Source organism: Nomascus leucogenys, chromosome X, assembly GCF_006542625.1.
Source record: "Nomascus leucogenys isolate Asia chromosome X, Asia_NLE_v1, whole genome shotgun sequence".
Lineage (NCBI taxonomy): Eukaryota > Metazoa > Chordata > Mammalia > Primates > Hylobatidae > Nomascus > Nomascus leucogenys.
In genome coordinates this window covers 97,242,978-97,255,039 of record NC_044406.1, presented here as the reverse complement: position 1 = coordinate 97,255,039, position 12,062 = coordinate 97,242,978, and the positions used below count along the sequence as shown (strand labels likewise).

The 12,062-nt window shown below is 40.6% G+C and overlaps 1 protein-coding gene across 8 annotated transcripts in view; it reads left to right on the top strand.

Annotated features, from left to right (window-relative positions):
• The first annotated feature begins 1,145 nt into the window (after nt 1–1,145).
• The window catches only part of CHRDL1 (chordin like 1), a 122,049-nt gene continuing 111,132 nt past the window's right edge, over nt 1,146–12,062 (top strand). For 5 of the 8 annotated variants that reach the window (XM_030807247.1, XM_012498669.2, XM_030807245.1 and 2 more), the window contains exons 1-2: nt 1,146–1,340; nt 4,851–4,978. In XM_030807247.1, coding sequence (XP_030663107.1) covers nt 4,885–4,978 — 94 coding nt within the window. In that variant the 5' untranslated portion in view covers nt 1,146–1,340; nt 4,851–4,884. Of the gene's footprint in view, nt 1,399–4,850; nt 4,979–12,062 lie in introns of all 8 variants that reach the window. The other 3 variants (XM_030807244.1, XM_030807246.1, XM_012498668.2) reach the window with 1 other exon arrangement.

Genomic DNA, 12,062 nt, shown 5'->3' with positions numbered 1-12,062 from the left:
ACTCTAACACTTGAGACCTCAGATAGTTCGGTTGGTTTTGAGGGTTTAAAAAGTAATGTTGATGTATGTGAAAACACTCCGTAAGCCATAAAGTACTATACAGATGTTAGGAATATAGATATTTATCTAGTTCATCTAGAAAAAAGCTCTGCGGTTCTTCTCCAAATTTAGGGGCTTAAAATTTTGTCTGTCGAGGCAGCACTTTCCTGGACCTTAGAAGTTTCTGACAATTCTTTGCAAATACCACTTGTTGAATAAACACAAATTTGGAGTAGGCAGGCCCACCAAGGCATCAGCAGTGCTATAGTGATTTCAAGGTTGAGCTCTTGGCCCAACTTAGAAGCTTAGGGACTTACTAAAAAAAAAAAAAAAAAAAAAATGGTGGGTATAGTGGGTGGCACCAAGTTTTCTTCAAGACACTTAACAGTTAGAACAGGCCCTTTCCATGACGCTTGGGAGCCCAGTTTGTAAGAGAAAGCGGATTTCTAATCCCTGACCCTACACACACCCATCTCCACCCCGCCTTTAAGGACACCAAACCAAAGCTTTGTCACTCTGTTAGCCGCAGTGTGGATATGGGAAACGCCCCGAAATGATAAGCAGCATGCTAGGGCGTGATTTGCGAGGCCGGTTCATTCTGTGTCCAGGGCACCAGCTCAGGACCAGACCAGGTGCACACCTCGGAAAGGCCTTGGTGCCAGAGGAGAGCGGGTGTGGGCTTCCAGGCAGGGGAGTCCGAGGGTAGTCGGTATCTTCAGGGCGTGCGCGAGTGGTGGGGAGCTCCTAGGTGCATCCAGTGCAGACCGGGAGGAGGGACCCGAGGAGCTGTGCGGTCCCTTTAAGACCCCAACGCTCGCCTAGCCAAAGGAGGGGGGGCTGCAGTGGGGGCGCTGTGTGATGGGAAAGTGGCCGGCTGAGTCTCACACTTTCTCCCGATTTTTAAACTTTGGGGCCGGGGGAGCAGAAATAAAGCCATTGTGCCGGGGCGGAGAAAGGGTGCGTGCTTGCAGCGGCTGCGTGCTTGCGGACTTCCCGCCAGCGCCGAGCGGCCGGCTTCTCGGGCCAAGTGGGGAGCGAGCGGGCGGGCGGGCGGGCGGGCAGGTGGCCCCGGGCCGCCGCGCCCGCGCCTTGGCTCTGCCCCCGGGAGCCAAGCAAGCCGCTGCTCCCTCGTGGTGTGAGGGCGGTGATGTTTTTCCTCCCACCCACTTTTGAGTTCCCCCTCCCCCCTCGCGCGCACTCTAGCTCTCGCCACAACCTGCGAGCCGCAGACCTCGGACGAGAGCGCCCCGGGGAGCTCGGAGCGCGTGCACGCGTGGCAGACGGAGGAGGCCAGTGCCCAGGTTAGTGAGCAGTGCCCGGCGCCCGCTTCCCTCACCTCCTTTTCCAGCCTTTGCACAGGTGGGTTGCCTTCTCTTGGCCGGAGCCGTCCCTGGAAGTTTCCCCAGGGTGCCCCAAATTCCCCTGCCACCCCAACCTGTTCTCTGGTCCAGCAGTTAGCAACCTGGGTGGAGGTGGGGCCCAAGGCTTCTGACCAAAGCAAGTTGGGGGTCTCTGAATTCGAACTCACAGCTCGTCCCTCCCCACTCGGCCTGCATTTCTTTATGCTCTGGCGCTTTGAGAGGTCACTTAGGTACTCCACCCTGAGCTACCCAAGGGACTCTGCAGTCCCCTTAATCACTGCCTGTATTCCTGAGCCTGTTTTCTCATTTTGCTGATGAATACGTGGTAAAGTTAATATAACAGGGTAAATGGGCGAAAGGCTCCCTATCCTATCCTCTGGCCATCTGCCTCATTTTTTGGCCCTGACTACGGGGGTCAGAATTTGAGACACTAGGCTCTGGAAGCAACGTGGTATATTGCCAGAGCATAGGGCCCGGAAAGCCTGCTTTCCAGTCCCTCCCAGCCCTGCCACTAAAGTTATTTGAGTTCTCTGGGTCCCCCCAGTGCCCATTTTGAAGGTGGAGTTGTGTGGAATGAAATGAAATGATAGAAAGGTGTTTTGCAAGCCAAATGTGAGGCATTGTTTGTCAGTCATAAGCAGCAATGAAAGCATTTCCTCCAACAAGAGATACCCTGGGTTAAAACTGCCATTTTCAGTGGCAACACACCACCAGTTAACTGAACTTTTCTTGCTGGGTGGTAGAGTGGGGAGAGGATTTCAGCTGATGGACAAGGGCCTGAGACTCCAGTGTCTTTCTTATTGTTTGTCGGAAAGAAAATTGCTACCCTAGGGGCTGTCGCACAGATGATAGTCAATGTGAGATTACAAGGTCAGTCAAGCCTCTCAGGAGGATTAAAGAGACACTGTGGGGCGTGAAGAACTGGCTGACATGTGTTCATCCCTTAGCCTTCCTGTGGGGATGTCTTTTTGCTTCTGTTCTACCCAGGAGACCTGTTCTGAAAGTGGGCTCCTGACACTTGATGGCCCAGATTGCCTTGCAGTCACAGCTGGGCAAGGAGCAGTTGGTCCCTTTGCTTAACGCAAATGAACAATGTGAATGCTTGTTTCATGGAAGCACCTTAATAAATACCTTTCTTTTGGTACTTGATACATTTCTCTTTCTCTTGTAAAACACAGGAACTCTCCCATCCCACCTCCACTACCAGTGTTAGTTGCAGGGTTTTGGTTTTTTTGTTGTTGTTGCTTTCTTGTTGGGTCCTGGATCCCCTGAAACATGTCAGTGGCTACATGTCTAAGTAACCTGTAAAAGAGCTCAATGGCACAAAAGCCTGTGTGAAGCAGACAGAGAGTTAATGCAGAAATAACTCCAGTTAACTGGGTCAAAGTATAATTTGAAAAATTAAGGACAGTTTGGCTCTTTGCAAGAATAAGAATCGGCTAAGTTCGCTGAGCAATGCTTGCTTGTGTTTACTGTTGCAGTCCCAACACATGTTTTGAACCACCCCCTCCCCCAAAAGAAAAAGCTGAAGAGATAAAGAGAAATTGAACAATGAGGAGATCTGGGGAGGGAACTCTTCTTGGTTCGTATTTCTGCACAGAATACAAAGGCAGGACTTCAGGATCTTGTAAATCAAAAGTGAATATTTATAAAGCGATTCATTTTCTGATGTTCTCCATCACAGCCTGGGAGTCCACACAGATGACAGGAACGCCAAAGGAGATTAATTGCTCTCTAGTTACCAACGTTTTTATTTGCTCATAATATTATTTGGGACCTAAGAAAGGCAAAAAATTCTATGAGCTGTTTTCTTGCCAACTTGAGTTATGAAGCAATGCTACTGTTCACCGAATCGCCCAACCATTATACAAGAAAAGTAGCCCTGTTGATTCTCGCATGGGGAGACCCTAAAACCATGGTTTCGGAAACACCCGTTGAAATCCATACATGAATGTGATAAATTGGATTTCAGTGGTTAAAAATCTTTCTCTTTTGGAGGCTTGGGGAATAAACTTATTAGAGTAGGCTCAGGAAGAACCTCACTGAGGTGGGTAGCCGTGTTAAATTGTTAATGAAAATGATTTGTTTCAAATAAACGTGGTAGCCCTCAAGGGACAGTGACATTCTGAGTGATCGTAAGTGGGCCACAAACTCACAGAGGGGACCAAGACATCAGAACTCAGGTCTTTAGATGGGTAGGAATATGTCCTGAGAGAATTTGGTTCTTTAAGGACCAGGGAGGAGGTAAAGAAGGAAGGCAGACGGTGCTGCAAATCTTGCCTGATAGCACAAATTATCATCAGTTCTTCCTTGGTTATGCATTCATAATTTGGAACAGTGGATTTTGAATGACCCAGGCAACTTCATAGCATTTAAGTAGGAGCTGTAGCATCTACTTCAGAGCCCAAAGATATTCAACTCTCCAAAATGATCGTTTTGCATTCCTTCAAGTTCTTTAGGTGCAATATTTAGGTTGGACTCTCTGGAAAGATCAATGAGTTCATTTCCCATTCAGATTGAATCTGGTGTTTTTAGAACATTTCAATATTTTCAGATCACCCATTGGAAGAATTTTGCAAACTCTAAAGTCTGTGGAAATGACCCGTGACTAGATATGAGCTACAGCAAACTTTCTGTGTTCCAAGGTTCAAAAGGTTTAAGATTTCTACCCCTTATACTGGGAATGCCAATCTCATGTTCTGAAGAATTGTTTTAATGGTCTTTTGCATGGTGGTGCAAGGTGAACAAATTATCTGTTTAATTTGCCCAATTTCCCCTAAAAATGGCCCATTTAAAATTTCCATTTTACAATGGACTTCTTGGGGGAGGAATATGTCTGAACCATTTTAAGCAATAAAACTTTTCAGGTGTTTAATTGCATCCATTCGCTAATTACATCTATCTTTTCCAACATTAGTTGCCAAACCAAAGATCCTTGTAGATCTCATAGAGGACACAGGAGAAACTGATAAATTTGTACTTCATTCCAAAAGGATTAATGGTAAAAGTAGTCTTGAAGCTAAGATTAGTTAACTTTCATTTCAGAAATTGCTTGGTCTCATGCTTGTTACTTTTACCTTGTTTGCTAAAATAACTGTTTTTGCAAGCTAAAGTTTCCCTTTTCTCCCAAAAAAATCTCTTGAGAAATCAACTTTAATTCCCTTAGAAAGGAAGATTTCAAAATTTATTTTCATTTTCCTATGACTTGCCTGTAAGGACTTAGCCTAAGCTTTGGATAGGAATGCACCCTCATTCACTTGAATTTTCGCCCACAAGCTTTGCAAGACAGGAGAGGCAAGTCCTTTATCTTGTGCAGGCAAACAATACTTACAGTTATGTAAATTTTCCAATTTTTTTTTTCTTCTAGCAGGTTAGAAGCCTGAGCATCAGTGACCTCTATCAGTTCCAGCAGATCTGTGTTAAGCTTTTTTTCTGCTTTCTTCCCAACAGCTTGAAGGTTCTGTCACCTTTTGCAGTGGCCCAAATGAGAAAAAAGTGGAAAATGGGAGGCATGAAATACATCTTTTCCTTGTTGTTCTTTCTTTTGCTAGAAGGAGGCAAAACAGAGCAAGTAAAACGTAAGTGTCTTGCATTTGGAAAATAATACACTTTTTATAATTTCTTTGAAAATGTGGCTGTAATCTGTAGCAATTGTGATTTAGCCCAAATGTGGCCATGCCATTATTCTAAGAGAAGAAAGTGAATGTTACTGGTTTATGCATGAATTGATAAAAGAATGAGAGCTTTGAATCAGGCCAACTAAATTTGGGCTGTTTTTCTGATTATCATGTAGTCTTTGTCTCATAGAACATATGACACATTAGCTTATTTTCTCTTCCCTGTTCTAAACTATACAAATCTCATTACATTTTATGTAACTCTAGAAATATCTGACAGATGAGCTGGAATTTTCCCAAATTTCAGACTCTTCGGCAAAGGCTTTCAGTTTATGAAAAATAATAACACAGAAAGAAAAAAAAAAAAGAAAAAGAAAAGCAGGCTCTGCCTATTCCCCTATGCCGAAAAACGAGGAAGGACGAAACCTTCCTATGAACTGGGCTCAGATGAAAAATCTTTTGAGGAAATTGAGATTCCAGGGACCGTTAGCAAATTGGATGCCATTTATTGAAAAGAACATCCCCGCAAAGCCAGGGAATATTTCTAGAAAGTCAGCGATCCGTGTAATGGGCTAACACATTGGAGAAAGCAGAGAGTGGCAGGAAGTGGGGGCGGGAGGGATAATTAACCCTCCTTGCTGCCACGTTTAGGAGATTTATGAGTAACGGTCGACATCTCCGTTCTTGCTGCCTTTGCACAATGTAGGTCTTACCTTCTTTGGGCCACTTGCAGCCACCTCTGAGGTAGATGCTTGCTCTAAATTTGAAGGAAAAGCCTAAGCTCCAGTTCCCCTTTTTGACAGCATCAAAAGAAGCACAAAGTGGAATTGGTCCAAGAGGGGCATTCTCTGCTCCACTGAACTTATTCATGAGAAGGAGCTGTGAAAATATTCTTGGTAGGAACTGAAGCAGCATCTGAAGCCCATCACTTAAACCTTTATCTCTTTTATCACATAAGCTAAATAGATCAGGCAGAAGGCTTGCTGACAAGGAGAACAGTGCCAAGCCTATTCCATCCTTAAGTGTGTTTCTGTCCCACTACAATTTTCATAGTAAATGTAGTCTTCTTCCTGGGAGAAACAGTGTTTAATAGTGTTTTTGATTAGGCTTTTGAGCATGAGCGGTCTATGGTGATATCTAGTATGATTGGGACACAAAAGGAAGTTTAGTGGGGCATGATCTCAGCAAGGAAGCTTGGTTCAGTCTCTACTCTTGTATCCCTCAAATTGCTTCCTTCTTCTTCCACTTGAATATAGTTCATCTCAGAATCCTCCTCTTCCAGAAGCCCTCCTTGATTTAAGTGGATGTGACAGAAGCATCCATGCATTCTCAGCTCAGCTCACAATTAGCTGGGCTTAGGGATGAAAAATTACTCAATAAGTACAATGTACATTATTTGGGTGATGGTTACACTAAAAGTTCAGACTTTATGCGATATATCCATGTAACAAAACTGCACTTGTACCCCTTAAATTTATACAAAAAAATCTTCCTGTCTTAGAGGGAAACTTCCCTTATAGCCTGTTAATGATGACCTCATGGGGAAAGCTTGTAACTCTCAGAAGACCATCTCTTATGGAAAGCCTTTCATATTTATGAAGAATTGAATAATATTGTCCATGAAACTTAGACAAAGAAAGATGTGACTTAAAAAAATTACAAACCCAAATCTACTACTTTCTAATATTTCCTTGTGCTGATGAATTTGTCCCAAGCCCTTTTGATATTCAATTGGTGCCAAAGTGATTATGTAACAGATGGCCTAGGGCACCAGATCTGGTCCAGTGTTTCAGGCTTATTGTCAGATGATGAGGCTAAGGTCATGGTCCTTCCCTTAATGAGCCACTGAGCATCATTATGTGTGTCCATGCCCAAGCTAACTGTTCTGAAGACATGCAAAATCATCTCTGCTAAAGGGAAAACCTCAAAGCATATGTCCTATGTACGTTGCCTTGATACATACATGCACATACACAAACACATACAATATGCATGCACAGAGATTTATATTGCAGCTCTAACAGTGAGAAGTCAGAAGCAGTGGAAATGTCAGTTCGTAGATAAATAGTTACAAAAATGATCCAGGTAATGCAGTATAATGCTGCCATTAAAAACACTGTTTATTGAAAATTTGGTGGCCCTGGGAAATGCTTGTTAACTTATTTTTAAGTTTCTTAAATTATAAAATTAATATATATGCTTATTATACAAAACAACATGAAAGCATCTGAGCTTCATATGGAACATGTGTCCCTAAACTCTCATTCCACTCTCCTGGGATAACTATTATTAGTGGTTTGCTGTGTGATCTTCCAAACTACTTTCTTTGTTTTATAAAATTATATATACATGTCCGTACGATTTTTTGTTTTACAAAAATAGGATATTACATACACTTTTCTGTGATTTGCTTTTGCTCAATAATGTGTGTAGGACATCCTTCCATGTCAATACATTGCAATGTAATAGTGCCATCTTCTTTCTAATGCTTGCATAGTTTGCAGTTGCATAAGTTTGCATTGGTTTATTTAACCAGTCTGTATTTGTAGATATTGAGGTTGTTTCCAGTTTTTGCTATTAAAAGGCATTTATGAACATCTCTGGGCACTTATTCAAGTATTTGTGAGAAATAGTCGAAGTGCATGTTCAGTTTTAATCTTGATAAGTACTGTCAAATTGCCCTTCATGTAAGTTGTATTAATTTATGCTCCCACCATCTATGTATGAAAGTCCATTTCTAATTCCTTCACCAATATTATAATCAATCTTTGTATTTTGGGGCCATTTTAATAGGAGAAATAATCTGTCAGTTTTGCTTGGTATTTTTCTGTTTCTGCAGCATCTTTTCAATTATGTACTAGTTCAATTTTATTTCTTCAGTGAATTGTCTATTTTTTAGTTTGGTTGCTTGTGATATTTATTTGTTAAAAACTTATCAACCTTTTATATTTTAAATATTATTTTTGATATGCCACTTGTTTTAATCTTTAAGTTGTATTTTTCCCATATAGAAGTTTTAAAATTTTATGTAGTCAGATCTGTCATTCATTTTCTGTATGGCTTCTGGATTTCTTATTCCTAGGAAGGTCTTTCTCAGCCTATATTTTTATATTTTCTTCTACTGCTGCCATAATTTTATGTTTTACCCATATTTCTCTATTCCATCTGAAATTTATATTCCCGTATGGTATGCAATGGGGAACTAATTTTTTTTTAAATCTCCGGATGGTAGGTTTATGAATGTTATTTTTGCTCACTTTTATGCTTCTGTCTATTCCAAAATTTCCACAATTGGCAAGTTTCACTTTTAAAACAGGAGAAAAGCTCTTTTTAAAGTAAAAGTACATCTTATTTCCCACATTTTTACTGTGCAATTCTAGAGACAAGTTGGTATGGGAGTAGATGGAGAAATAGAGGGGTTTTCTAAAATTAAAAAGGAAAGCAACTGGAAAAACTTCAGAAAATGGGTAAGAGTAGGCCTGGGTCATAAACCCTTCACGTCTCTCCTTGTCTGACACCATTTTACCAAAAGAAGGCAAAGTTTTTTTATCTTGCAGGGGCTGGTTAGAATATAAGCTTTTAGGTCAAGGAATGTGCTTTGTAGCCTGTTTGCTCTCCTATTTGGGGCATCAGGGTGGAATGACGGGAGATGCTCACTCAATTGATTCAGAAATCTGAAGAGGTGTGGAAAAAATGCTTTGTTTGTGGAAAGCTCATCACAAGGAATGGTGAAGGTGGGTGCTGCCACTTGCTGGTAGCTAATTAGCCATAGTTACAATTTCTCTTATAAGAGAGAAGACAGGCTCAGGAAACCCGAAAATACTGATAGTGCATTGCAATGGATGAATGAGCCATTTGTTGCTTACATAAAAGTTTGTTACTGTTCAGCATCAGCAAGGTTTGAGGTCTTTAGCTGGGAAAAGGTCCTTCTGTATAACTCCATTATGCTCTGTTGTTAAAGTTGTAGTCAATGAGGCCAGGAAACTCTTTTGAAGTTCAAAGGAGCGTAACATTCACAGCATAATATTCATGCAAATATGGGACAAATGGGCTGAAGAGTTTGCCCCTTTGGCAGATCTAACTTAGGTAATGAACTATTGATCAAAGTGAGGTTGAAGAATTGAGTTGTTAAGAATATTCAATTATGTATTTCTAATAGACCAGCCTGTGCCAAGTCTGGCAAAGGTTCTGGAGAGAGAAATTGTTCATGTATTTCATGGAGTCCACTCCTGCTTTACAAGGTAGTTAACTGGATCTTCAAGGAGCTAGATTGTCACTTCTTTTTCTCCTCAAGAGAAAAGCTTCCAACATTCAGATTTGGCTAAAAGTGGGCCTCTGGACTTCTCAGGAAAGGCAAGCCACCAAAAGATTGAAGGGAAGGAAGAAGATACTTAGAAAGTTTGAAACATGTGAAGCCCACTTAGAACTTCTCTGTCTATTGTGAGAGCCAGCCAGGAAGGCATGGGTTTTCCTCCTCCAGATTCTCCCTTGGACATTTGAGGTGATTATTGAACAAGCAAATGAGTGGACCTGTTCACATCTTAGAAGTTTAATTAAGTGGAATTAGAAGAAAGGAATGCTTAAAATTAGATAGCTTAATGCTTTTCAAAGTATACTCTTAATTGTTTTTTATTTTGGTGAGGGGGCGGTAGATTTTGTCATGGAGGCTCTGTAGTTAGCCTAGATCCAATCCCCAGCTCCTTGACTTACTTATGTACCTTGGGAATGTTACCTAACCTCTCCAGCTTTAGTTTTCTTATCAGTACAGTGGGGGAAATAATAGCATAATGAGCGTGAGCACTGTCATTTGAAGAAGAAACGAGATTGTGTACACCAAGTGCTTTGCAAAGTGGCTGACACATAGTAAGTTTTTCATAAGTGGTTGCTATTAGAGCAACTCTCTTACAAGCCAAAGATATTATCCCCTTAATTTTAAGGTGAGAAACTTGAAACTCAATGAAGTCAAGTGACTTTGTACAAGGACAAGCAGCAAGTCCCAGCCAGAGCTAGAACCAAAACCCAGGTCTCCGAATTAAGTGTTCTGTTCACTATACCCATCTGCCTCCTGGAATTCTTTGAGGAAGTCAGTTCATTGTCTTGAATAGAAGCCCAGTCCTTTATACATGGCAGCCACTTAACACATAAGAGATGATCCAAGTAAATGAATAAAAATTTTCTAACCCAAATTCCTAAGAGGGATAGTATACTATTTGGGAGTTAAAAGACTGAGACAAGGACTAAAAATTTTTCAGGAACCTACATTAGCTAAGCCAAAGTAAAGTTGTGAGGAAGGTTGAAAGTATGTGCCTCTATGTCTATGCTTCTTATATTTCCCTGACTTCTCAGTAGGATTGGAATGTCTCCATAGTTTAATGGAAAGAGGACTGTGCTTAAAGTCAAGAGACCTGGTTTCCGGTCAGTCTTCCCTTGTTTGCTGTGTGGTATTGGTTGAGTCATTCGTGTTCTATGAAGTAAAGATTCACTACTTACAAATTGAAAAGAATTCTTGCCTTCTGGACTGAAAACTAAAGGAGAATAGTATAGGGGCTGGGGAGGTGGAACAAGGGAAACGAAGGCCCTAGTTTTGTGTACTTGGAGCAAACCATGTGGATGTTTAATATTGTCACAAGGTAATTGCAAAGAATATTTTATCCATTTAAGATTTATAGCCTGTCTGCTTCTAGAAAGATTAGATACACATTAGAGATGAAAGAATGGGGCAAGATAATGTTTTTAAAGATGAAATAAAATAGAGCTCATCTGAAGAAAATAGAAGGAATAGTTGTTTTTAACATTTGGTTTAGTAGATTATAGCATTTATACTGTAAATTTGGCTTATGCCTCCCAAAAGGATGAAAAGAGAAACTTCGGGTTTGTTGTCAAGAGAAAATTTACAGTTTCATCTACAGAGATTATTCTCATCTCTAACCCACTCGAGCAGTATTGATCATGGGATGTTTGAATAAGGCACATTCTTGGTAACCTTTGTTTCATAGAAAAAAGAATTGTCTGTTTGGCATTTCTTTACCAACCCTCTGTAAAGGAAGAAGGCAAATATTAAATTATAATTCAATAAAGGACTTTCTATAAGCGGTAAGGAAATGCATTCCAGGTACTTTCCCTTTGAATGATCTAAATTGGAGAATAGAACATGGAAATGTTAAATAGATGTTTAATATGTCTATTAGACTGGATTGTCAACTATCAGATGCCCTAAGCAAGCTTTCTATTAACATGATTTGTTTCTGATTTTAAAATAGATGCTCATTGTTAAACATTCAAAAGGTACATAAAAGTATAAGGAAAACAAAAATGAGCAGTAATCACAACGTGTATGGATAACCATAGTTAATTGATATATATACTTGTAGTCCTTTTTTCTAAGCTCAGTTATACAAACATATTAGTTTACAAAACTGAAGCACTTTTTAAATAGTATGGATCAGGGTTTGTTTATTTATTTATATAGACTTAGGGGATACAAGTGCCGTTTTGTTACAAGGATATTCTGCATAGTGGCGAAGTCTGAGCTTTTAGTGTAGCCATCACCCGAATTGTGTACATTGTATCCAATAGGTAATTCCTCATTCCCCACACTTCCCTTACCCTCCCACCTTTCCACATCTCCTGTGTCTATTTTTCCAAAATGTATGTCCATATATACACATTATTTAGCTTCCACTTGTAAGTGAGAACATGCAGTATTTGGCTTTTTGTTTTTGAGTTGTTTCACTTAAGATCAATTCACAATTGGAGTCTCTAAAATGCACCTGTAGTGAAGATATATCCCATGTTGTCTGTAAGTGAAAGCTGGGCGGTTTAGACACGAGTTGCAGGATATGCAAATTTGTTTCTATTGTGAAAAGTTCAAGAGCTCAACTTTTATTCTTTACCAAAGGGAACAAAAGTATTCCTGATCAAACAGAAAGTCTCCCTTCACAGAGATTTGCACCGCTAAAGTGCTGATAGGAAGAACAATTTGGTTTTTTGAACAGGCATTTTTATTTTTGCCCAAAGTCCTATGCCATATGACATGGAAGAGATG